The sequence below is a fragment of the Sinocyclocheilus grahami genome, unplaced genomic scaffold (assembly GCF_001515645.1).
Source record: "Sinocyclocheilus grahami isolate Dianchi unplaced genomic scaffold, SAMN03320097.WGS_v1.1 scaffold313.1, whole genome shotgun sequence".
Taxonomy (NCBI): domain Eukaryota; kingdom Metazoa; phylum Chordata; class Actinopteri; order Cypriniformes; family Cyprinidae; genus Sinocyclocheilus; species Sinocyclocheilus grahami.
In genome coordinates, this window is record NW_015505492.1 from 361,902 (window position 1) to 389,647 (window position 27,746).

Genomic DNA, 27,746 nt, shown 5'->3' on the forward strand with positions numbered 1-27,746 from the left:
AAACGAGCCTCAAACGCCTCCAGGTCCGTTTCCCCCATGCGGATCTTAGCTCTCAGCAGCATTGCATATGTTCCGTAGCGTGTTTTCTATGAGACACATTTAGGAAGATGTATAAATGGAGTGAAGAGTGAAGGAAGGAAGAGTATAGTAAAAAATGTTTTTACCTCAAAGTCCATGTACTCTTCCCTTTGCTTGTACTCTTCTTGGTCCCTACTTTTGGACTTGCGGTCTTGGGGCGTAGAGCGCAGTTCCTGGAGCTCAGCAGAAATGGCTCGAAACCGTGTCTCGTGAGACTTAAGCTGCTCCTCCTAGTATCATAATAAAGAAAAAAAAAGCTTTAAGAATTTTTTTTTAATTAAAATTCAATAAATATATTGTTAAAAAGTAAAAACTGTCAGTTTAGATCTTGCAATGACAGAAAAAGCCTCATTTGAGGATGATCGTTTTTTGTTAATTTGTAATTTCCTAAAATGTCACTAAATCTATTGTTAAAAAGGGAAAATAATTACGCAGTAAAGCAGCTTTGTGAAAATATAAATATTTGAAAAACATTTGTTCGGCCTATCAAATTCATGGTGAACCAATGTGCAAAAAAAATAAAGAAAAAAAATATATATATAACTTCATATGGTACAACCACTCAAACAATTATATGAATTATTATTATGAATGAATAATTTATGCTATTTGTTAAAAATGTTTAACCTTGAAAAATGTATTTAAAAATGTTTATGAAAATAATGAACATTCACATGTATACAGGTTTTAAATTTAGTAAACACTTTAGTATAGGGACCAATTCTCACTATTAACTAGTTTGTAACATATTGGCTGTTTATTAGTACTTATAAAGCACATATTCTGCATCCCGAATCCTACCAAATACCTCAACTTAACGACTACCTTACTAACTATCAATAAACAGCTAATTAGGAGTTTATTGAGGCAAATGTCATGGTTAATATTTTGTTAATAGCAAGAATTGTACCATTAAGTGTGACCTACATTTTTGCCAAACTTCTTCACATGAGCTTGCATTTCTGGTCACCGGCATTCACATGCATGTGAATAGAATTAACTGTAGTGTGATGCCCTTTAATAGAGAGAGAGAGAGAGAAGTGTTGGTTACCTGTGAGAGCTTGGTGTTTGAGCCTGGCAGAAGAGGGCGGCTGAACTTCTTTTGGGAGCCAATGGCTGCTGGGAAGGGAGGGGCAGAGAACATGGCTGCCACCGTGTTGATGCGGGTTATCCAGGACTGCATTTGCTCTGCGTTGCTAGTGGTGAAATGCAAGCACAGGTCAAACAGAGGGCAGCAAAAAAAAAAAAAACAGTAGATGGAACAAAGAACGTCTAATTTTTCCCTGCTCAAAGAAACTGTGCACCGAGTGTTCAATACAACTAACACAGCCTGGAAAACTAAACAATTAGCAGGCAGCTGTTAGCAGAAGAGATGGAGCAGAATGAAAGGCAGAGTTTTAGTATGTGTATCTGGGACAGACAGAATAGCTGAGAAGGATCCATCCTCTTGGGAGATACACGTTGAGTCATTCATCTGAGATGAGAACATTTTGACAAGGGTGTTACCAGCCCTGCATGTAATCAACAACCAGCCGGTGCACTCAGGTGTGTGTGAGTTTGAAAGAAAGTCATTGTGTGTTTTTGTGCTGTCCTGTTTCCAAAAGACAAAGCAACATGAGCTGTCCATGAGCCTTCTGCTGAATAATTCTTGTCGTCAATTACAAAAGTGACAAAACGACAAAGTGTCCAAGTTATGCAAAAAGTTCTATAAAAGGCTAAAAACTGATTACATTGCCTTTCACTTATACACTACAGTTGAAATGTTTACGGACGGTATAATATTTTTATGTTTTTGAAGAAGTCTCTTATGCTCACCCTGGCTGCATTTATTTAATCAAATCCTGTAAAAACAGTAATAATGTGAAATATTACAATTAAAAAAAACATTTTCTATTTAATACTGTATATTTTAAACTGTATTACTGTGATGACAATGCTGGATTTTGGCATTACAATAGGCTACTGAGAATTGGAGAAAGGGGTTAAATTGCTTAATTTTCTAAAAACTAGCAAAAAATAAATAAAATATTATATATATATAAAATATTAAATGGTTAGTTCACCCCCAAATTTAAATTCTGTCATTAATTACTCACCCTCATGTCGTTCCAAACCCGTAAGACCTTCGTTCATCTTCGGAACACAAATTAAGATATTTTTGATGAAATATGAGAGCGCTCAGACCCTGCATAGACAGCAATGCAACTGTAATGTTCCCAGCTCCAGAAACGTAGTAAGGACATCGGTAAAACAGTCCAAGTGACATCAGTGGTTCAACTTCAATTTTGCGAAGCTACGCGAATACTTTGTGCACAAAGAAAACAAAAATGACGATTTTATTCAACGATTCTTCTCCCCCGAGTTGCTGTCTTCCGCCATTTTGGAGAGTATCACAATGCATACGCACGCTTTACCCTAAGTGTAAACAACGCTGATTACGCAGATCACATTCATGCGCACGCTTTCCCCTCCTAACGTAAACAACGCTGATTACTCTCCAAAATGGCAGAAGACGTAACTCGGGGGAGAAGAATTGTTAAATAAATTATGTAATTTTTGTTTTCTTTGCGCACAAAAAGTATTATCATAGCGTCTCAAAATTGAAGTTGAGCCACTGATGTCACATGGACTGTTTTACCGATGTCCTTACTACGTTTCTGGAGCTGGGAACATTTCAGTTGTATTGCTGTCTAGCAGGGTCAGAGAGCTCTCAGATTCCATCAAAAATATCTTAATTTGTGTTCCGAAGATGAACGACGGTCTTACGGATTTTGAACGACATAAGGGTAAGTAAGTAATGACAGAATTTTCATTTTGGGGTGAACTAACCCTTTAATGGTATTAAAAAAAAAAAAGCTTAAAAAAGGTATAAAATTCTGTTTCTGATTTTGAAGTGAATCACTCTTATTGTACAGATAAGACAACAAGACTTACGGGGCCTGGAAAAGAAAGACCCTCCAGTCAGCAGTGCGAAGGTAAAACACATTGGGTCGCTTGCTATAGTCTGCTGCCCGCATGGCTAAAGAATGATGGATTGATACTGCATTCTTCAAGTCCTCATCAGACAGCTGCTTATCCGGACGATATTCATCCTGCAGACCAAATCGCAAAGTAGAGGCAAATCACAAATCTTTTTTTACAGTTAATAACTGTACAGCAACCACAAGAAAATATGGTGCATATAGCACAAAACATTAATGACTAAAATGTACCTTCTGAAGGTAAAGAATCAGTCCTTTTAGGATGGCATAAAATGTCTTCCATCCTCTTTTACCTCGTGGAGCTAAAAGAACAACAGTCAAACTTTTAAACAAACATTAAATATTCTATAACTAGGTGATTATTTTTTATTTTTAAAATACACTGAAACAATCATAATACTGATAATCACTTTTTCTGTCCTAGTAAAAATATAAAAATTCTTAAAACATGATACATTTACACAATTAGCAAAACTCTTAAGATAAAACTAAAAGAGATTTTATTTTTCTTACCCCATTGACAAATATCTTATTTTAAGATTTATGATTAAAACAAGAAAGAAAAAAGACTATAATGAATTGCAACATAGTTAAATGCATGTTGTTTTGAGATATTTAGATCTTTGATATTTTTACTGGAAAACAAAACAAGAATATACTTCTGGTCATTTAAACAATTATTATACAATTATTCAGACTATAAAACAGATGAAAACATTACTAGATCAAATAAAAGGCTGCATCTGAGGAATGGCTTACTTCTCTTGCCATCAGAATCAGCGTGAACTTTCCGCACGAGAAAGCCGTTCACGTAGACCTGAGCGCTGGACTGCTGTGCAACACTGATGAGGGCGTTACCACCACTGCTGATCCGCTTCATAGTGTGAGATGTGGAGTCTTTCCTGCCGTCCAGCTCAGAGAAAGACTTCCGCAGTTCCTCCTCGTCGCTGTAGAATACACAAACAAGAGCTTTATTATGAACAGTAGTCTGCATTCTCTACATACTAATGCAAAATTCTCTGACTTTCAACATTTACCTTCAATTGCTGTTTTAGCTTTTGACTTTAAACACACACAGACACATACAGGTAGTGATTCAGGGAGCGAGGTAGCATAAAGCGCCATCCCACCTCAATTACAGGCCTTTTTATTGTGCATTTTAGGGCTGTGCAATTAATCGCATGCTATTGTCATGCGCATCTCGTCAGTAAAGCCGGTTCCGTGATTAGTAGTAAATCTCCATCACCTGCTTTCAGATGGAGCAGCATTAACTACACAGAGCAGTAGTTCACTGACAATTAGGCAATATCGCGTTCATTATTGCAGATTGAGATTGAGATCACAGATTGATGGAGATTTACTACTAATCACGGAACCGGCTTTACTGACGAGATGCGCATGACAATCGCATGCGATTAATTGCACAGCCCTAGTGCATTTAGAGTCACTGATAAGGACTGAAACTGCATCTTTATTGCCTATTGCTTGGCATAGGTGTATTTTATCTACAGTACACATATCCAGCTGTGCAGGGAGTGCAGTCAGACACCCTGGAGAGCCCCTGAGGTCTGGACCGCTAAACATTCCTCTCAAACTGGTACGGAGTACAGCACATAGCCTTTGCCTTCACATGATAATGCTCTCATCTGTTGCTTAGTAACTGCTGGCCTCCACACTAGTAACCAAGAGAACCAGCTCAGAAGATGGAGTACCATGGGAGAGAAAGGGAGATAGAGAGAGAGGGAGGCAGAAGGAGCAGCCACATAAAAATGGTGACTGACGTGCATTGATTCATACAATGAATGATGGCCTTTAGCTGAGAATCACACAATGCTAAATAAATGAAAGTGCAATGAAGTGAGTCAAACTCAGAAATGGAGGGAGTGCGAAACAGAGAGACCAAAAGAGTGGAGGGACGCTAGAAGATCAAAGACCTGCTGCTAAATGAAAGAGAATAAAACAATCACTCGTGCTTTTCTCCTTCACACATAAACAAGGGTACTGCAGAACCCCTCAAGGAGCAAACGCAGTGCACATGAGAGTTAGTATGTGTGTGTGAGAGACAAAGAGAGAGGGCTGTGTTTAAGTCTGCACATTAGCCAGTCAAAGATTTCAACCTGTAATTATGGAGAGGCTGCTTGCGGTAACCATGGCAACAAAATCTGGAAAGCCAAAGTCGAAAGTAAGGGCTTAGAGCATCATACAGCTCTGGCCAGGTCATAAATACACACATACAGTACATACACTCTTTTTTTTTTTTTTAAAGATCCAAAAGGGTTTTTTTGCAATGATGCTACAGAGGAACCATTTTTGGTTTTCAGTGAACAGTTCTTAAAAGAACATTTTAAAAACCAAAAGAAGCTTTTCCACTATAACGAACCTTTAGTGCAATGAAAAGGTTCCATGGATGCTAAAGGTTTTTCATGGAACCATCTATGGCAATAAAGAAGCTATATATTTTTAAGAGTGTATGGTTCAATATAGAACCTTAAAGGGTTTAGTCTTCATATTTGGAACCCCTAAAAATTCCTTAATTGGGGCTTAATCAAAAGAACCCTACTGAATTCTTTTTTAGCCTGGTGAAAAGGTTCTAAATATAAACTGAATCTTTTTAGAGTTCCAAAGATTTTAATATTTTATGGATTCAGTTTGCTTTATTTCCACAACATTTGTGATATCTGGATTAAACAGTTTGTATAAATAGAGACTTTGTCACTAGAAGAAACTAAAAAAAACAATGGCAAAAAAAAATCAATAAAAAATAATACAATTAAATAAATTAAATTAAGTATTATTTAATAGATCCAAAAGAATCCTTTCTTTTTTATCGTTAATGTCAAAAAGATTTTTATAGAACCTTTTTGAGTAAAGAGCTTTCTGGATTCAAGTAAAGAACCTATAAAAAACCTTTATTTTCCCTAAAAGTGCGCCTAATAAGCACATCTCACTGACGAAATGAAAGGCCTTTCCAACTAAAGGATTCTATAATGAGCTTATGCCATTTTTAAATCAATAACACTTCTAGAGGCATTGAATTATTTTCAAATGTTTTGGATGACACTGGATGAGGAGGATGGTGCTCTTGAATCTGATGTAGGGAAAACATTAGACTTACATTGTCCACTGCAGCTTTTCATTTTTGATAGCGTTGTAGAGAGCCTGTTAAAAGTGGAAAACAACAGCATTAAAGCACAACCCCATCAACAGTTTTGCCCTTTGCGTGTATATGTGTGTGCGCTCAAACATCCCACTGACGTGTCTAAAAATAGCAACTGAAAGTTAACAATAACCATGAACCAGAAACAGGTTGCAGACAACATTTTTCATCATGGAAAAAAAATCAACCCTACCATCATTAAAAGCAGAAGGAAAAAAAAGAAGATTCATTTCCATGGGCAGATCCTGCAGTTAACAAGTGTTACCTTTTGCTTTTTCTTCCGGGTTTGTGGGTGATTTTGGCCATCCTGAACCTTGCCGAGCAGATCAGGGAAGGCCAGGGGCTTTAAGGAACGAGAGCGAGGTGCTTTGGTGTAACGGAACGGGTCCATCACGCTGAAGTCCCGTCCACATCGCACCGAGCACAGGGAGCGAGAGCGGAGACGACCAGTGGAGTGAATACTGTTTACACCAATCATGATTTTTCTAGACACAGGATCCACAGATGAGGAAATGAAAATTAAGCAATGCTAAATTAAACTTGACAAAGTCTTCATTCACTTGATGTCTTTTTTCCACGCGTAGAATCTAGAACGGTGAGTAGAAATGAGTTCAAAGAGCACGTCAAATGACACAGTGGCAAACTCAAAGTCTTTGGCAGTGGCGAAGCTCTTTGGGAGATCCTTGAGGGTGTCACACATGGGCATCAGGCTTTCCGTAGTGATTCCATCTCTTGCATTATGGATCCATTCCTATTCATTATGCATGTAAAAACATCGCCGGGCCACTGCAAATCCACCAGCGCCATTTTGCATCAAACTTTCTGCTTTGACTGAAACACCAAAGACGATCAAGGCTGAGGATCTGCGGCCAACATCCAGTTGTTTCCTGGTATACATCCTCGAGTTCATCACACCTTCACGCGCTCACCGATGCATGCTGACACGCTCACAGGTGCGGTGCAGATGGCTTGCAAGGACCGTGATGGTGGAAGGAGATAATTGGAGAAGAGGACAGACGGATAAATGTGAACATCATTGAAGCAAATGCATGAGATAAACAGAACGAGAGCGAGGTGCTTTGGTGTAACGGAACGGGTCCATCACGCTGAAGTCCCGTCCACATCGCACCGAGCACAGGGAGCGAGAGCGGAGACGACCAGTGGAGTGAATACTGTTTACACCAATCATGATTTTTCTAGACACAGGATCCACAGATGAGGAAATGAAAATCAAGCAATGCTAAATTAAACTTGACAAAGTCTTCATTCACTTGATGTCTTTTTTCCACACGTAGAATCTAGAACGGTGAGTAGAAATGAGTTCAAAGAGCACGTCAAATGACACAGTGGCAAACTCAAAGTCTTTGGCAGTGGCGAAGCTCTTTGGGAGATCCTTGAGGGTGTCACACATGGGCATCAGGCTTTCCGTAGTGATTCCATCTCTTGCATTATGGATCCATTCCTATTCATTATGCATGTAAAAACATCGCCGGGCCACTGCAAATCCACCAGCGCCATTTTGCATCAAACTTTCTGCTTTGACTGAAACACCAAAGACGATCAAGGCTGAGGATCTGCGGCCAACATCCAGTTGTTTCCTGGTATACATCCTCGAGTTCATCACACCTTCACGCGCTCACCGATGCATGCTGACACGCTCACAGGTGCGGTGCAGATGGCTTGCAAGGACCGTGATGGTGGAAGGAGATAATTGGAGAAGAGGACAGACGGATAAATGTGAACATCATTGAAGCAAATGCATGAGATAAACACACATGGGCTCATGCAGGGAACAGACTTAGAGGGTCTGACTGCTGCCCACTCTCAAACTGGCATCCCAAAACTGTGACGTCACCTAACGTCCCCCTCTGGGACGGAAAAATAGACATCAGACGTGTGAGAGACAGAAGGACCAGACTGGTTCAGGAACTCAGCAAAGAAACGAGACAATCCTGTTGCTTTGTGCAGTTTTCTCCATTCAGTGTCAGTCGGTTGAATGCATTAGAAGTTTTCCAGAATTCTCTTTCATCCCTTTCTTTCTCTTCGAGCTTGTATCCTCACGCCGGTTATCCAGATTCTTTCACACCTGATTTTTTCCCTTCCACAAACACAGCTCTGCTCCACGGCTGTAGGAACAATAGAGATTGGGCGTCTGAGTCCTGCGCTCTTGCTGCAGATAAAAAATGGGCTGTGCTGTGAGAATGAGAACTTGTGAGGGAGGAGTGTTCACCCTCCCATCTCTCTCTTGCATTCACAATTTCGCCCGATCTCTTTCACGGTCTCTCTCGCACTCTGCTTCTCAATTGATGTACCCGTCTCCCAGCATGACTGACAAATCACGGCACTTGAATGTTCCATGATCCCACCCTCCTGTGAATGTCAATCAGTTTCCAGGCTCAAGAACGTGCAAATCTTCACATCACTTTATTGCCATACTCAATCTCATTTTCAATACGCATAATGTAGAAAATGTCTGTTGTAAGGTATAATGACAATAAGCCTGCATGTTGCTCGAATTTATTATCATGTTAATTATGATAACTGAGTATGCTGGCACTCAAAATCAGCATTAAACTTTGAGTTTTTTTATATTATTTTATTGGCTAGGAATACCATTAAATAATAAAATTACGTATTAATGTATTAATAAAAATGGAGATAAAACAATCACTTTTTAAATCGATAAATAGACTAATTTAAAATGTTTATTTAAACCATTAAAATTGTATTAAAAATGCAACAATAAATAATTAACTGATAAATCATTTTAAATGAAAAAAATTACTTCTTTGAAATTATTTGTAAAATTTACTAGCCATTTCTGAGTGAAAACTGTTTTAAAGAAATGGGAAGTAGCATGCTGAATTTAACGTGAAATTTGACAATTTCTTGTAAAACATGCTCCAATAATCTTGTGTTTCATTTACAACTCCGAAAAATCATTTTTACAGTTATTACATAAAGCTTGTAAAAATTGCTTTGTATCCATCAGCCAATTGCTTTAGCCATTGGCCAAATGAGTTGCAAAATATAATTGAACAGTTCACACATGGGAGCAGCCAATGAACAGTCGACTTATGTTATCAATAAGAATTACGCAATATTAAAAGTCATTGGGGATATTGTAGAAGCAGTGAATTCATTTGGTTGGTGTGGTTTCTTTTGGCACTCTGCTCACTGATGCAGCCTGTTCTCTCTCGCTCTCTCTCTCTCTGTCACAGACAGCTCTGGGACACTGGGTATCCCATAGTCTGAGTCTAACTTTATTCAAACGTGACCTGCTTTTATTTGGCCACTGTCACCAGGCAGCCAGCAGTTATCCCAGTGAGCTGGGCATAGGGAGGTTTTATCTGCTCGTGTTAGAGCACAAGAAGGACTCCATGTGTTCATCAAAGCAGACTGAGATGCTAACAGTTGAGATTGTAAAAGCACCTGGGGTACAGTAAAGCCTGAATTGAAAAGGACTGAATACAGTTTTCTCAAGCCAAACACATCTTGGAAACGGATTACATCCATGTGTGTTGTGCAGTAGCTGCTGCAACATAGATAGTGCCTGAAGAACTATAATGAAAAAAGTTCAAACTTGGTTACATTTTATACAATAGCATTCCATCTGTGATAAAATACACGTTAATATTTATGATTTATGAACTAACAATAAAAAATAATTTTAAAGCATTTTTTTTATCTAAGTGAATGATGATTTGCATACACTATCTTTTAAAAGTTTGGGTTTTTTTAAAAAGATTTTTTGGTAACACTTTAGTATAAGGACCGTTTCTCACTATTAACCAGGTGCTTATTAGCATGCCTATTATTAACATATTGGCTGTTTATTAGTACTTATAAAGCACATATTCTTCATGACCATATTCTACATCCATAATCTTGCACAATACCTAAACTTAATCACTACCTAACTACTTATTAATAAGCAGCAGAGTTTATTGAGGCAAAAGTTGTAGTTAATTGTGTTAATAGTGAGAATTGGACCTTAAAATAAAGTGTGACTGATTTTTTGTTCATTTTTTTTTTTTGCAAGGATGAAAAAATGTACCATGGTTTCCACATAAATATAAAGCAGCACAACTGTTTTCAACATAGATTATTATAATAATTGTTTCTCAAGCACCAAATATTAAAGACCAAACGCTTGAAAGGCTCCCTGTGATTTTAAAGCACATATTAGCAGAGTGGTTCAGGTGCGGTCATCATGTGGCTATTATTCTTGTGCAGAGTGGCCTGTAATCCAAGAGAAGGGACTAAAATAGACAAACCCTGAGCACCAGAACATTGGAGCACAGGAAGTTCATTGACATCAGCTGCGACAGAAACCCCCACATGGCGGATTTTAGTCACAACACTCAACTTCAGACATGGCAAACAATAAAATGGCAATAAACAATTATTTCAGGCACAGCGTGCATCCAGTGCAGCATTATAATGCAAAACTTGATCTTGTAGCTATGATCTGTGAGAATGGTTCTACCACAACTCCAATATCTACAATAAAAAGTGCCTTTTATATGGGCATTTACATGAAAATATTCTGATAATAATGCACATGAATATTCATGCACAACATTTACATGCACAAGAATATTCAGATATAAATCATGATTATTGACTGACAACATTGCAGATTCTATACATTTAAATAAGGCATTTGACATATGCCTGTAATTTGGGGAATTTTTTAATCACTTCTCCGTATATCAAATCATATTACATACAATTTTTTATCAAAAAATGCAGCATTGGTGAGCATAAGAGACTTCATTCTAAAAAAAAATTAAAAACTCTTATCAATCCCAAACTTTTGAAGTTTGTAGTGTATGAAAATTAAAACTATTCTACTATGAGCAATAATGAGCTGATTATTTACTGTTCAAAATTACTAAAATGCATCATATTAAATACCAAGATTTTTCCAGAGGAGAGTAACAGTTAAAGAATGTGCATGCCTTAATTTATTTAGAATATGCTGATTACACAGGGTTATTTCATTGGCTGTGGTGCAGGTGAATGTCTTCTATGGCTTAAACACAATTAGACCTTAATGAGATAATTCAATATGCAAAAGCAGTCAGTGTGTGAATGTGTGTGAATGCTTGAAAACCCTACAAACCTTGAGAAGATCTTTTGGGAAGTTTTGGCCATCATTTAGCCCCTCTAGGTTACTAATGAACTGCATGCAGGACATCCTCTTCCCGACGTTCTGAATGAGAGAGAGACGATAGCATATAAATTCACTGTCAGCTGATGCGCTGACCTATTTCACAGTTCCTGTGCACTCAACAACACTTAAAATACCAAGTACACAGTGGGCAGAAAACGTGTTAATATTTTGTGCAAAAATAATTCTGCCTCCCCTGAGAAAAGTTTTTACTATTACATTTATGGATGAATTTCTATTTTTATTCCTAACTGTAAAACCGACACTCCTCCTCATCCCCTCAGGGTGGAGAACAGCTCAGAGGATAAAATCCATCCTAAAAACACAGTTCTAGCTCCCTTCACAGAGACTCAAATCTTATACATGTAAAAAATAACAGTAGTAATTTCACAATAAACACCTTATTATAACTTCCAGTTATATTTTTTGTTTTCCACAAAACAGACATGGATATTTCAGAAATGTGACTGGCATTCATTTTAGAAGGTCAACTTTTGCACAGCAAAAACGCATTGTTGAAAAATCGAAAAAAAAAAAAATGTATTCATGCTTTATAGCTTACTGTATATAAGTCAGATGTTCATGGCGTATGTTTAAAACCTAAATTCATGAAGTATCAGTGTATATTTTCCAAGTTAAAATACCCTTGGGATTTTTATTTGAACCTGAATATGATTCTTTTTTTTTTTCATTGTTTGTTATGTGTTTATGGTACATCAGAGACATCTCAAAACTCACATGACCATGCAGATCAGTGTTGAGCAGCATCAGGGCACAAGTCAGTGTGTGAACACTGTCTGAAACACAGAGGCACAGAACTCCCATAAGCTCACACAGTCAGCGCAAGAGCACCCCATAGTGTTAGTTATATTGTAATACACATCAGATGCACAACAAATGCACATTCATTCACACACACACACACACAATGCTGGCATGGCTTACCTTCATTTAGAATAGTGTTCGGGTTGCTCTGGAGGTATCTTTTAGAAAAATGGGACAATACTCGCTCCCTCTCTTGTGTCTCTCCCATTAGGGCAAACTCTCTCAAAAACACTCTAAGAAACAAGAACGACAAAAGACAATGAGAAAAACAGATTGAGAATTTGAATAAACCTGTTGGACATGAGAAACGAGAGCAAATATTTACTTAACTAAACATGGGAGGAATAGCTAGCGCACCTTAACGCCTGATCCACCATCATCCCTGAGAAGTTAAAATAACTGAGATACTCCTCTGCCACCATGTGACTGAAATCATTGCTGCACAAGTCATGAAAAGACAAAAGCATAAGAAAATACGTTTTTTTGGGCCTCATATTGGGGGTCCAAAAGTCTTTTCAATCTTTTCATACAAAGTTGTTCACATGGTCATTTTCACAAATAAGTGACCCTAAAACAGTGCAGAATTATTCATTTTTATTATTCATTTTTAACTTATAAAGTTTTTTCAAAACCCTAAAAATTTAAAGTGAGTGACGTGACATGTGGCCAAGTATGGTTTCCCATACTAGGAATTAGTGCTCTGCATTTAACCCATCCAAAGTGCACACACACAGCAATGAACACACACCCGGAGCAGTGGGCAGCCATTTATGCTGCGGGGAGCAGTTGGGGGTTCGGTGCCTTGCTCAAGGGCACCTCAGTCGTGGTATTGAAGGTGGAAGAGAGCACTGTACATTCACTCCCCCCACCTACAATCTCTGCCGGTACGAGACTCAAACCCACAACCTTTGAGTTACGAGTCCGACGCTCTAACCATTAGGCCACGACTTCCCCCCTTATTTGCAGGTTTACATTTTTAAAACACAGTCCCCACCTTATATTTCTCCACATTTGCCCTAAAACATGGTATTTATTATTATAATCAAAGATAACTTTGCTTCACAAAAGCTCAAAAAGCAAAGCAAGAGGAATGGACTCAAATAAATGCAAACACAAGCTTCTTAGTATTTATTAATAGTTTTTTCATTGTTTGTTATGCGTTTATGGTACATCAGAGACATCTCAAAACTCACATGACCATGCAGATCAGTGTTGAGCAGCATCAGGGCACAAGTCAGTGTGTGAACACTGTCTGTAACACAGAGGCACAGAACTCCCATAAGCTCACACAGTCAGCGCAAGAGCACCCCATAGTGTTAGTTATATTGTAATACACATCAGATGCACAACAAATGCACATTCATTCACACACACACACACACAATGCTGGCATGGCTTACCTTCATTTAGAATAGTGTTCGGGTTGCTCTGGAGGTATCTTTTAGAAAAATGGGACAATACTCGCTCCCTCTCTTGTGTCTCTCCCATTAGGGCAAACTCTCTCAAAAACACTCTAAGAAACAAGAACGACAAAAGACAATGAGAAAAACAGATTGAGAATTTGAATAAACCTGTTGGACATGAGAAACGAGAGCAAATATTTACTTAACTAAACATGGGAGGAATAGCTAGCGCACCTTAACGCCTGATCCACCATCATCCCTGAGAAGTTAAAATAACTGAGATACTCCTCTGCCACCATGTGACTGAAATCATTGCTGGAAAAGTCATGAAAAGACAAAAGCGTAAGAAAATAAGGTTTTTGGGCCTCATACTAGGGGTCAAAAAGTCAATCCCTTCGTACAAAGAAGTTCACACGATCATTTTCACAAATAAATGACCTAAAAACAGTCCAGAATAATAAATATTTATTATTCATTTTTAACTTATAAAATGTAAATTTGTAAAACAGTCCCCACTGTACATTTAAAACATGGTATTTATTATTATTAAATTGAACTTTGCTTCACAAAAGCTCAAAAAACAAAGAAAGAGGAATGAACTACATAATTTCTTAGTATTTATTAATGGTTAAAATGATCCTCACTTCTTGCTCAGGTGACGTGCCACGTCTGACTTCTTAAATCCATCAAGATTGTACAAACGTTTGGCCAGCCGTTTTGCAGCTTGGAGGTCAGCTTTGTTGCCATTGGCCAGAGTTTCAGTGCTGCCCACAGCCAATCGCTCAGCCACCTCTGGATCGGATTCAGACACCGGCCGTGATGGCCTCTCTCTGGAACGGAGGAAAAATAAATGAATGACGTCTACATGAAAGGTGACACACATCTATTTGAATATGAACTATATATAGCATTACCAAGGAAAAGGAAAAGTGGTATACATTTTATTTGTAAAAAGGCAACCCAGATATGATATGTAAATATGCTTGGGCTTAAAATAAGCCATCATAGACAACTACACAATATAAGCATACTGAACATATTAATACTGACTATTCGCTAAAGCAGTCAAGCAGTCAAATCATGAGGTTAAATTTGTTTACCTTCTATCTCTCATGTCTGAACCTGTTATTCTTAGCACTAGCAGTGTGATGTAAATAGAGTCTATCTGATCTACCTATACAGATTCTTTCCCAGCAGATCAACTCAATCCACCATTCACAGAGAAACCAGCATTTAGTAACTAAAAAAGCACACCTGACAAACTATTTTGAGTGCATAAACCTGTATATTTGCCCTTTGTCCACTATTCAAAAGCTTCACATACACATACACATACACACACAAACATAAAGGTCTTCAGCTGATATTCACATGTGAGAGGACAGAAAGAAGTTTAATTTATATTAAAAGTGTCAAATATATGTTAAATACATTCCATTCAGTCTTGAATCAAAAACTTAAGTGTAAAACTCTAATGACACAAAAGGTCTGAAAAACCAAAACAAGAGCGGCTACCCAAAAAGTGCTTAAAAAAGCATCTACTCTACCTCAGTGACCCAACTCTGCCTGTAAACCACCGCATTCCAAAGTCTGTTAGATGTACGGGAGCCAAAAAAGTTCATGCCACATGCGGATCACCCCTGTCATCTGTCTTTGGTTTGTTCCGAAGTTCTCCATTCCCAACCTACTCCAACCGGATAGTTCACAAAGAAGGCAGGGGAGGAGACTCGAAAAAAGGGGAAGAGGGCAGATTGTTTGTTCTTTAAACAATGGACAGATAGAAACATGGTAGAGAAAGTCAGGAAGAAATATAGAGAGCTTTTCCACCACGGCTTCTAGGATGTGGGAAGAGCTTCTACAAAGATGAACAGTGACTAACAGACACACCTTTGCTAAATATTTTTGTATGTCAGACATCAGCTGATATATTTAGGCACCTGTGTTTGAATAACAATAACATGACACACATATCATAACTTTTCTGGTGAGGGCACTTAAAGCAGAAAAAATGCAAGACGACGATTGTTACAAATGCCAGCACATATTTCTACATTGTACGAATAAATGCTTCTTAGTGGACATGTTCACACCCACTCACTATAAATGGTGAGGTGCATACAGGGAGGTGTATGGGCAAACAATCACCTCACATGTGCTGAGGCTTTTCAACATTCCAGTGCTTTGTGAAAAACTTTTAACACACCTCTCTTTAAAAAGACTGCATAATTTAATTTTTTTTTGCATGACTTGAGAAGCCTAAGAGTATCACATGCCAAGGATATGATTACACTGACAACGAGAATTTTAGGTCTTGACTGGTTATGAAAACACTTAATGGAAAAATGACTATAAGTGAGTTGAAGTTTTTAAGGAAATTTGTCAAAATGTGTTTCACAATGTGTTGAGGATGGTCTTGCACAATGCAAGATAAATATGTGATCCTGGACCACAAAACCAGTCATAAGTCTCGAAATTGAGATTTATACATCATCTGAAAGCTGAATAAATAAGCTTGCCATTGATTGTATGTATTGTTAGGATAGGACAATATTTGGCCGAGATACAACTATTTGAAAATCTGGAATCTGAGGGTGCAAAAAAATCTAAATATTGAGAAAATCGCCTTTAAAGTTGTCCAAATGAAGTCCCAAGCAATGCATATTACTAATCTGATATTTACTAATTGACTAATTGATATTTTTATGGTAGGAAATTTACAAAATATCTTCATGGAACATGATCTTTACTTAATATGCTAATGATTTTTGGCATAAAAGAAAAATTTATAATTTTGACCCATACAATGTATTTTTGGTTATTGCTACAAATATACCTGTGCAACTTAAGACTGGTTTTGTGGTCCAGGGTCACATATAATTGAGATATATTTGTAATATTTTAAGCAACAATTAAGTGATAGTGCTTATGTTTTGTCAATGCTCTATCAGATTATGATGCCATAATCTGGCATCATAAGAAATTGAATGTTACTATGATTAAATCCTCAGGCTAACATGATTTCTGTTAGCGAGCATCTATTTGATACAGTAGCAAAACAAACACACAACTTTTTGTGGTGCAAGTTAAAGGAGGAAATTAATGAAGAAAAGTTCATTCCTTGACAAAGGCTACTTGTTTGGCTGAAACGCTGGTAATAATAAACCATGCTTAAAAGAGTGTGCAGTTACAATTTTTCTTCAGCGAGCATCTATTTACCATCAGTTAACTAAGCTGTAATAAAGTTTTTTTTGTTATTGAAATATTTTTTGAAACCCTGACTAAAACATGTTTTAATTCCCATGAACTTTTCGTTTTGACAACAAATTTTAATTGGAGGAGTCAGACCACCCAAACCCCTACAAATCGAGATCATAATGGTCCTCATAAAAACCTTGAATACTGTGTTTAATAGTGTGATAAACTGTGAATTGACTTAGGTATTCCCCAAACACCATTTGAGATTAGATAACTAATACTAAAACTGAAACTGAAGCCCTAAAATAAACACTACACAAACATTTTAATAATGACAATAATAAAATTGTTAATAAAATTGACTAGTGCTAACAAAAATAACAAAAACACATCAGAATTAGTCAAATTTAAAAAGTAAAAATAAAAAGCAAAATATACAAATAAAGACAATAAGTTAAAAAGAAGTCTAGATTTTTCTACTCACCGGTATATGGCAGGGTGGGGGGCATACATGTAATTATCCTCCAAGGCCCCACCCCCCCAGCAGAGCACATAATGAGCCATCACCTTAGCCCTGCCCCTTCACACCTTACAGAGCCAGATGACAGGAGCTCGCTTATAAACACAGCATCCAGCCTTCCACATTCGCTACCCTTCCCTGAACCTCCTTTTGTCCAGAACTAGCCTGAGGAGGCTTTAGAAGAAATCTGACCCTCTGCTTCTGCAAGTCCCTTGAACTCTCATTGAAGTCTCTAGTTGCCGTGTTGCTGATTTTTTATCCTACTCCAAACTTTTACAAGCTCTTTTTGTGCCCATAGCGAAGTCAGAGGCTTGATACAGCTGTTCATCTGTTTTATTTTCTCTTGTTCTCTCCCGTCCTGCTGGCTGTTCCCACCTTATGCTTGCCTGTTTGGGGATGTGAATGCGTGTTCCTCTCTTGTCAGCGGAGCTATTTTTCGCTGGTGGATATGGTCTGTATTTCCTTTCACAACAGTTTACTCCCCCTTTTCCCCTCTTTCCAACCCTCTCTTCCTCTCTTTGTCTTGCCTTGTTACTTTTGTCCCTCCCATTAAACTCAACATGGTTTTGAATACATAGTTTGTCTCATTAACAAATGCTTAATATGTATAGATCTATAAGAAAAAATAAAGGCCAGAATTATGTGTTAGAATAATGCTTTGTGTTTCTTCGATATCCGTGGCCTTTTAAATAAAATAATGGACAGATACAGCCCTGCTGAAACAGAAAGAGTTTCCTACTCTCTCTATTTAAAACCCTGAAATCACAGGACAAGTTAATCTGCTCTCACCATGGAGACCGAGCATGCCTGGCAAAGCTCCAGGTCTATCTGGCCCCACGGCAGGAGAAGGAATGTAGCGGATGAGCCAGGTATCAAAGCAGACATTGTCGGCTTTCAGACCCTCCTGATAACCACAGTAAAACTCAGATAAAACATCCAGACAATGTTCCTTATTGTAGGGGACTTGAAAACCTTATGCCTGTAACGGGGCTGACAAGACGTGAGACATGTGGATCCATCTGCAGGCTTTATTTAAGAGACGTGGTAAACAGGCAGGGTCAAAACACTGGCAAACAGGTATATGGCGGGCAAAACACAGGAAAACACGGAGACTCGGAAAGGGGTACAGGCTAAACAATACTCAGAGAAATGTGGTTAGAGTGGGTGTTATATAGTGAGTGAGGTGATTAGAAACAGCTGTGTGCAATCAGTGCAGTGTGCAAATCATGCAAAGAATGATGGGATATGTAGTCCGGGGTGCTATGCAACAGTTTGTGTTATGCGAGAGTCAATGAAATGGAAAGGGTGACCTCTGGTGGAGAATAAACGGAAGTCCATGGACTGAATTCGTGACAATGCCACATTAAAATGCCAGTCTCAAAGTTACAAAACACTGTAAAACACTGCTGTTGTCACACAACTCTTGCCATGTTTTCAAAGGTCAAATGCATATATTTTCTACCATCTGCACTATAAAAAAATATTTTCTTGATTGGCATTATTGTCTTTTTTTTGGGTAAAAACATTTAAATCAAGATAAATTGAAAAACTGTTTTCCGTCCATTTAAGAATAATAAATACAATAATTTGCATACAGAAGAAGAAAAAACAATTTGCTGATAAGGAAAATAAATTTAAGATTTATACAGCAAGTCTTATTATCTTTTCATCAATTTTCTTTCAAGTAAATCCAATAATTTTAAATTCAATGTTTTTAAGGAGGTTTAGATTTTTTTATTGGAAAACAAGATAAAAATGCTGATGATATTTGCAAGTGTAGACTCATATGAGATTATTTTTGTGCCTTTAAAAATGAACGCAACTTTTCAAGAAACTTAAAAATAAAAAAATAAAAAAAAGAATTGAAACTAAATAAAATGTCTTTGACCCTGAAAAAAAATAGCAGGCAAAATGTAATTTTTATATATTGTTTGAATTTTTTAGAATTAGGTGATCATTCATTGTGACGGTCTAAGTGCATATGCGTTATGGCGAGGGTTGTCAACCTTGATTGCCTCGTTGGAGTGAGACTTTCTTAACATCTGAATACATCACACATATATATACATATATATATATATATATATATATATATATATATATATATATATATATATATATATATATATATATATATATATATATATATATATATATATATATATATATATATATATATATATATATATATATATATATATATATATATATATATATATATATATATATATATATATATATATATATATATATATATATATATATATATATATATATATATATATATATATATATATATATATATATATATATATATATATATATATATATATATATATATATATATATATATATATATATATATATATATATATATATATATATATATATATATATATATATATATATATATATATATATATATATATATATATATATATATATATATATATATATATATATATATATATATATATATATATATATATATATATATATATATATATATATATATATATATATATATATATATATATATATATATATATATATATATATATATATATATATATATATATATATATATATATATATATATATATATATATATATATATATATATATATATATATATATATATATATATATATATATATATATATATATATATATATATATATATATATATATATATATATATATATATATATATATATATATATATATATATATATATATATATATATATATATATATATATATATATATATATATATATATATATATATATATATATATATATATATATATATATATATATATATATATATATATATATATATATATATATATATATATATATATATATATATATATATATATATATATATATATATATATATATATATATATATATATATATATATATATATATATATATATATATATATATATATATATATATATATATATATATATATATATATATATATATATATATATATATATATATATATATATATATATATATATATATATATATATATATATATATATATATATATATATATATATATATATATATATATATATATATATATATATATATATATATATATATATATATATATATATATATATATATATATATATATATATATATATATATATATATATATATATATATATATATATATATATATATATATATATATATATATATATATATATATATATATATATATATATATATATATATATATATATATATATATATATATATATATATATATATATATATATATATATATATATATATATATATATATATATATATATATATATATATATATATATATATATATATATATATATATATATATATATATATATATATATATATATATATATATATATATATATATATATATATATATATATATATATATATATATATATATATATATATATATATATATATATATATATATATATATATATATATATATATATATATATATATATATATATATATATATATATATATATATATATATATATATATATATATATATATATATATATATATATATATATATATATATATATATATATATATATATATATATATATATATATATATGATAGTATTATCTTTCAATTGTAACAGCACAACCTAATTAGACCCTACAATGCAAAAGAATCATCAGCAATAAGCAAATATCCTTTGAGAACATTGGACATTATATAATATTTTCAGTATTATACTTCTAACTAAACCTCAATACACCTTCACTTTCTCTCGCGCTTGATCAGTCGCTCTCCTAAAAGCTTAAGTCGACAGAGTAGTAGCAGCAGATAAATACAGATTTTAAAAAACTCCTAATTTTAGATCACTAAAATGAAATAGAGAGCTTCTAACAGACCCACATGCACACAGGCGCAACATTGATGCTTTCATTTCCAGGTCAAGAATGTGTCAATCAAAAACTCAGTAGCTAATGAGAACACATCACTGCTTGCCCCACCCCCACGAGAGATTTGTGCCAGAATGGCAAACGAAAACTTCTGAAGCATAAATGAAAACTTCAAAAGCGTAAAATAAATTTTAGAAGCATAAATGAAAACTCTGTAAGTGCATTTGTAAGTACATATCAGCAAAAGAAAGAGGAGAAAACAGTTAGCAAAACATGCAGTGTATTAAATGAAACCAAAGATTTTGCCTGCATTTTTTTTTTTACGGTTTCAAAGACATTTTATACAGTTTCAATTTATATTTTCATAAGTTTAGTGAACAATTACATACATTTTTATTGGCACAAAAATAATCCCATAGACTCAGAGCTACACTCTGACTTACTCTGACAGCAGACAGGAAGGAGTAGCAAGAGATTATAGGCCTAAACACAAATCTGACCCTGAGATTGTGGGTCAGTCACAGCACCGGAAGGATTTTATGCAGTCACGAGAACTTATTTAGTTAAGAACTTCATCCTTATATGACTACTTGCTGCATACAGTTGATCAAAACAATTTCTCTGCTTTAAAACTGTTCACATTACATTCATCAATGGCATATGTGAGAGAAAATGTATTTGGAGCTCATTCTAAAGTGAGCTGGCATCTCAGTACAATCACATAGCTCAGCACTGCTCTCTAGTGGTAAATACTCAACTGTAGATTCTTTTTTGTAAACAAATCTTAAAATAGAAAGCCCATTAAAAACCATTTTCAGTGAACAACTGGTTACTCAAATATTTAAAAATGACCAAATTACATAGAGCTATGGGTACCATCTGTCATCAAAACAGCTGTTTGCATTTTGAAAGCAACTACAGCAGGAATGAGTTTGTCTTTGTGTGTGTGTGTGTGTGTGTGTCTGCTCTGCCAGCTGTTCCTTTTCTAATGTGTATAATTACTATTATTCTTCCGAGTGTTTCTTTCACCAGTGGGTTTGGGGGTGTTTACACTACACTAACATATCTGTTAACATGCAGTGATGAGATATTTATGGAAAATATACCCTGACCGCAACTAACCTTATGGCAGCATCTGTGTCAGAATCAGGCCTGCGGGCTTGATCAGAGCAGGATTCACTGCAGAATGGACTCTCTTCTTCATAGACACCGCTCTGGTCCTCCCTGTACAGGTCCTGGGAGGCCACACACTCTGTGGGATCAGACGCAGCAGGTGGTTCGGGGGACGTCAGAGGAGCAAAGTTCAGGTCGATGATCTGCTTGGCACTTTCACTGATCTGACTCTGGATCTCAGGAGTGAGGGTCGGAAAGTCAAACGTGAAGACTGGTGGGCCACTAGGGGTGATGTCTTCACTATCCAGGCTGCTGTAAGAGGTGCCCTTCGCACGGTGTGACTCCATAATGCTCTCAAAGTGTCTGCTGAAAGAGTCCAAACCATCTGATGAGATTCGGCAGGGGCTGGTGACAGAGATGGGAGACTTCAAAGCCGTGTGGCTGTCAGGCTGGCAATCTGGGGGACTACAAGAGGAACATAAGTCATAGATGTGTTCCTATGAGTGGTTCGCCTGCCTCATTTAAAATGAATTAAAATGATGCCACAGTACCTTCCTAAAATTTAAATGGCAGTTTTACATTTTCATGAATAAAGACCAAGTTAATACTGCAAAAAAAATTAAATTATTATTTGAAAAAAATTTTTTTTTTTAAGTTGACACTTTAAGTTGGCACTATTTTTCTACCCACCATAAAAAAAAACATAAAGAGAAACTACTGAAAAGATGGGTGTCAACAGAATAAAATAACTGTAATTAGTCTGATTTCCAACAAGTTTTTAGAAATCAGAATGAAAGTTATACTGTATATGTACATTTATACTATTTTTCTCAAAACTTCTGACCCCCTCGCATGACATTACTGCCCTCCTGGTCATTCCCAAGAATACAGACACGCTCTAATTTACCCCAAAGTCTTCAAAATGGAGGAATCTTCAACATATATCTTAAAGTTATCAGATCTTGCCCATTTTGTTGTTCTTTTGGTCAAGTGAAAGTCCTCTGTTGCATTCACTGGGATGTGGATTGTGGATATGTGTGTGAATTTACAATGGTAATGGTGCTTAATTGTAATCTATTCTACACTCACCCTCTTAGCAGTCGACTAAACACTTCATCTCCCTCAGGTGTGGCATTTTGCCTCTTTTTGTCACCTTGCATCCTCACACTGGCCCAGCTCACCACCTCGTCATCTTGCAGCTCCTCCTCTCCATCTGTGTGTGGGCATAGCACTCCCTTCAGGGGGCTGCTGCTGCTGGTGCCTGAGGTACCCAGCACACTGCGGTTGCTGCCAAACGCAGAGTCCACCTCCTCCTGTTCTGCCAGCATCACCTCATCAAGGTCTGTTTCCCTGTAACAGCGCAGGGGCACCGCATCTATGTCTGTCTCTGAATATTTGACACTACGTTTGATGATGCCCGCCTCATTAGAGGACCCCACTGTGGGATGATGGTTTATCAACTCCACGTCGACTTGCTGTACATTGTGGCATGGGGATTTCGAAGAGCCAGTTGATTTACAGTGTCTTGAGTATGTTGTTATTGGCCTTACGAGGGTAGACAAGGGTGGAATGGGTGTCGGAGACTCACTGGAACAACCACTGGAGGGTGCAGTGGAGGAGCCTGGAATGTGGAATACCAAAGGATTGAGAACTGTTTGTTTACAGTAAACAGTCAATTGTTTTGGCCCCATTTTAATTCTATTTGCAGAAGTTATTATCTAAATAGGCTTACAAATAAGGACATTATTAAATTAACAATTGTTTGAGTATGGCACTATCAATGCCTAGGGCAAGCGTTTGATTCCCAAGAAATTCATATACTGATAAAAAAAATAGCCTGAAATTGTTTTGGATAAAGGTATTTGAAAACTGTATGAATGTCAAGGTAAGTGAAATAAATAACCACCTAAAACAAGTATTTTTCATGAATAATTCAAGTGACTCAATCTTTTCTAACCTCTCTCTTTGACATCAGTGAATTGAAAACACCTACACACAGTAAAGAATTCAGAACTCAATGAACCTAAAAATAACCCATCTGAAGGCTACTGGAATTACAGATAAATACATAATTTTTCAAGAAATATACACAGTATACACAACAACATAAAACCACAGCTAAAATCTAGCAAAGCTGAAACATAAATCCATTAAAAGGTAAATTTAAGTAAAGAGAAAGTATAACACATTTAGAAGCGATGAGAAAAAAGAAAAAAAACAAAGAGCCAAGTTAAAAAGAGAAGGCAAATCCTAATGTCATGCTTTGAGGATGAGGCTTGTTACATAAGTTTGATTCCCAAGAAATTCATATACTGATTAAAAAAATAGCCTGAAATTGTTTTGGATAAAGGTATTTGAAAACTGTATGAATGTCAAGGTAAGTGAAATAAATAACCACCTAAAACAAGTATTTTTCATGAATAATTCAAGTGACTCAATCTCTTCTAACCTCTCTCTTTGACATCAGTGAATTGAAAACACCTACACACAGTAAAGAATTCAGAACTCAATGAACCTAAAAATAACCCATCTGAAGGCTACTGGAATTACAGATAAATACATAATTTTTCAAGAAATATACACAGTATACACAACAACATAAAACCACAGCTAAAATCTAGCAAAGCTGAAACATAAATCCATTAAAAGGTAAATTTAAGTAAAGAGAAAGTATAACACATTTAGAAGCGATGAGAAAAAAGAAAAAAAACAAAGAGCCAAGTTAAAAAGAGAAGGCAAATCCTAATGTCATGCTTTGAGGATGAGGCTTGTTACATAATTGGATTAAGCATTCATTATGAGGCAAACAGCTTGTTTACAGGGAAAGGCAAATGAAATAAATAAGGATGACATTTCAGAAAACTGGCTACTGGAAATCTGAGTTGGTCATTTCTAAGAAATTCTCACCTTTTGTTTCATGTTGATCTTGTTGATCGGTGTGGGACCCAAACAGGAACTCCCATTTGGCACGAGCAATCTTCTGTGAGTGCAAGGAAGGCCTCAGTGAAAATGGTCCACTTTCAGACTACAACCAAAAATTGAGTTATCAGACAGCAAAATCAAACAGTAAATCAATGCATGAGATGAGCCTAAAGATGTGTACCAAGATCACCTGTGTGCCTGTGTTTCCAGAGTCAGGACTCTTCTGGCTGGTTTTGCTAGATGTCTCTGATGATATACAATCTTTCTCATGTAGCGTGCTCTCTATAAGGCTGCCTGTGACCCCACTGGAGCTCTGTGATGCTGTACCACTCCACTCCTTGTTAGTCCTAGTGTCAGCTTTCATCTCATTTTTCTGCACTGAGACCCTACAATGGTTCTCCTGGGAGACTGGTGTTGTTGGACTATTCCTCTTATGACTGTCCACCTCCCTCCTGTTTCCCTTTTCTCTGGCTAAGCATTCCTCTATCCCATGCTTTTGCTGAGTGGTCCAGCTTGGTGTCTCTAGGTTAGGCCTTGTAAAAGGTCTCCTGCTGCTATCTGGGCTGTCTTTGTGACCTCTGAGTGTCCCATACTGCCTACGCTCATAGCTAGGTGTATGATTGTCCCTTGTGTACTGGGAAGGCAGGTGCCGATGCAAAGTCGGGCTGTCCTTCCAAACCAACTGTGTTATCTCTATCCGAGGGTCTCGTATGGGAGAGGATGATATTACACCTGATCGGTTCAACCTTGCTGGAGCTGCTGGAGATGTACTTCCAATGTGGGGCAAAAGAGGGGTTGTTTGAATAGAGTGGTGACAAGTATTTATAGACTCTTGTTTCCAGTTGTGCTCCTGAACAGAAAGGTTGCAATTAGAGTGAGTTCCAGGGCCCTGGAAGCTAGCATAGAGCTGAGGCTCTCTTGAATGTCCCAACTGGGGACTGTCAGACCTTACGGTGTCTGTTGATGATAGGGTTGGGGATGGAGACCTCCTGGCTTCCATAAGTATGGAAAGTTTGGTGGCTTCTTCAGCTAGTTTACGAGCCATCTCTGGACTTGTGGCTGGGGATGCACTGCCCCTTCCACTCAGTTGGTTAGCTCCTTCTTCTACCTTATTTTTGAAGTTGGCCAGGTTGAAATTAACTCTGTGGGGTTGCCGTGGACTATCACTTATGGAATGACTGATTTGTTGATAGTTTGATGGTTGAGTTACAATCATAGCTGGTAGTTCGTGTTGAATAGCTGTAGGCTTTCCAGATGGTAAATTTGGGCGATACCTATACCCTTGCACTCTTTGGTTTGAGACCTCCTGAGTGTTTGAGGTTAAGTGTGACATGTTAAAGTAAGCTTGTTTGGCATGGTTAGACAGTTGGTCTGTAGCAGGGCTCCTAGGAATTCTATAAAACTGACTATTCCGCTCATGGTCCATTATTGTTGCTTTAGTGGGCAGGGTTCTAGAACTGCATGGTATCACTGGTGATCCAGACCAAGACCGACAGCGGCGCTGCTCTCCTGTCCTGATGTCATGACTTCTATCAGGACAGTTGCCTGCCAGTTTTTGCCTTAGTTGTGGGGAACCGAATTCCTCCAATGCTCGATGGGTGGCTTCTCTGGCAATGGAGTCTAGAGTTGCCCTCCTAAAGCTGGTGTTACCCATATGTGAGTTCCCCAAACCTTGACTATGCTGTTTTGAACTACAGTTGTTCATGGACTCCAAGCTGTTGAACCACACTGGGTCACTGAGCCTTTTTCTGAGGTGAAGAGGGGTAGCTTTTTCCTCCATGGTTCTATTGAAAGGATTCTGAGGCTCTAGCTGCTGTTGTTTTACTGTAATTTTTTACAATAGTTCTACAGCCTAATACAATTATACATCATAGTGAACATGAGATGACTGTGATGCGACAGAACTGTAATGATTAGCTGTGCTTGCATTAGCGTAAACTCTTAGCTACTTATAGATTATCTGTAAGTATAAACAGCACTAAGTTGGTGCTTTCTGTTCCCAGAATGCATTACAGCATGAAAAAATTTAACTTATTGTTTTCTTTTTTTACTTTATTTGCTGGCTTTTGCTGTTGTTTAAAATGTATGGCTTAATTTATTTTGTTTGTTGAAATACAAAATAAGGTATTTTAAAAAATGTCTTCCAATGTTGTTTGGTTCCCAATGTTCTTTCAGACACGGAAGAAAACTGTTGAATTTTTTTTTCCAAAATATATATATTTTTTGTGCATTCCACAAAAGAAAGAAATACAAGTCTGGAATGACATAGGAAATTACATAGAAATAATGGCAATTTTCAGTTTTGGGTGGAATATCCCTTTAAATTTTTTTTGACCACACAGTTTTTTGTTTTTCTTTTGTTTTTCATTTTTGGTTTCATGGAGGCCATGGCGGAGCAGGGAGCTCAGGAGGCCATGGCGGATCAGGAGACTCTGGCACTCGGCCCGGCCTCCACAGAG

The 27,746-nt window shown here is 36.1% G+C and overlaps 1 protein-coding gene across 1 annotated transcript in view; it reads right to left on the minus strand.

Annotated features, from left to right (window-relative positions):
- The window catches only part of LOC107601823 (PH and SEC7 domain-containing protein 1-like), a 29,118-nt gene extending 2,038 nt beyond the window's left edge, over positions 1-27,080 (minus strand). The window contains exons 1-16 of the mRNA XM_016294132.1: positions 25,478-27,080; positions 25,273-25,390; positions 23,455-23,986; positions 22,375-22,830; positions 14,265-14,450; positions 13,855-13,935; positions 13,618-13,730; positions 13,411-13,469; positions 11,345-11,434; positions 6,175-6,218; positions 3,819-4,006; positions 3,291-3,361; positions 3,013-3,170; positions 1,130-1,274; positions 165-308; positions 18-86 (exon numbers count right to left, since the gene is read on the minus strand). Coding sequence (XP_016149618.1) covers positions 18-86; positions 165-308; positions 1,130-1,274; positions 3,013-3,170; positions 3,291-3,361; positions 3,819-4,006; positions 6,175-6,218; positions 11,345-11,434; positions 13,411-13,469; positions 13,618-13,730; positions 13,855-13,935; positions 14,265-14,450; positions 22,375-22,830; positions 23,455-23,986; positions 25,273-25,390; positions 25,478-27,067 — 4,044 coding nt within the window. The 5' untranslated portion in view covers positions 27,068-27,080. The remainder of the gene's footprint in view (positions 1-17; positions 87-164; positions 309-1,129; positions 1,275-3,012; positions 3,171-3,290; positions 3,362-3,818; positions 4,007-6,174; positions 6,219-11,344; positions 11,435-13,410; positions 13,470-13,617; positions 13,731-13,854; positions 13,936-14,264; positions 14,451-22,374; positions 22,831-23,454; positions 23,987-25,272; positions 25,391-25,477) is intronic.
- Between the last annotated feature and the right edge of the window lie 666 nt (positions 27,081-27,746).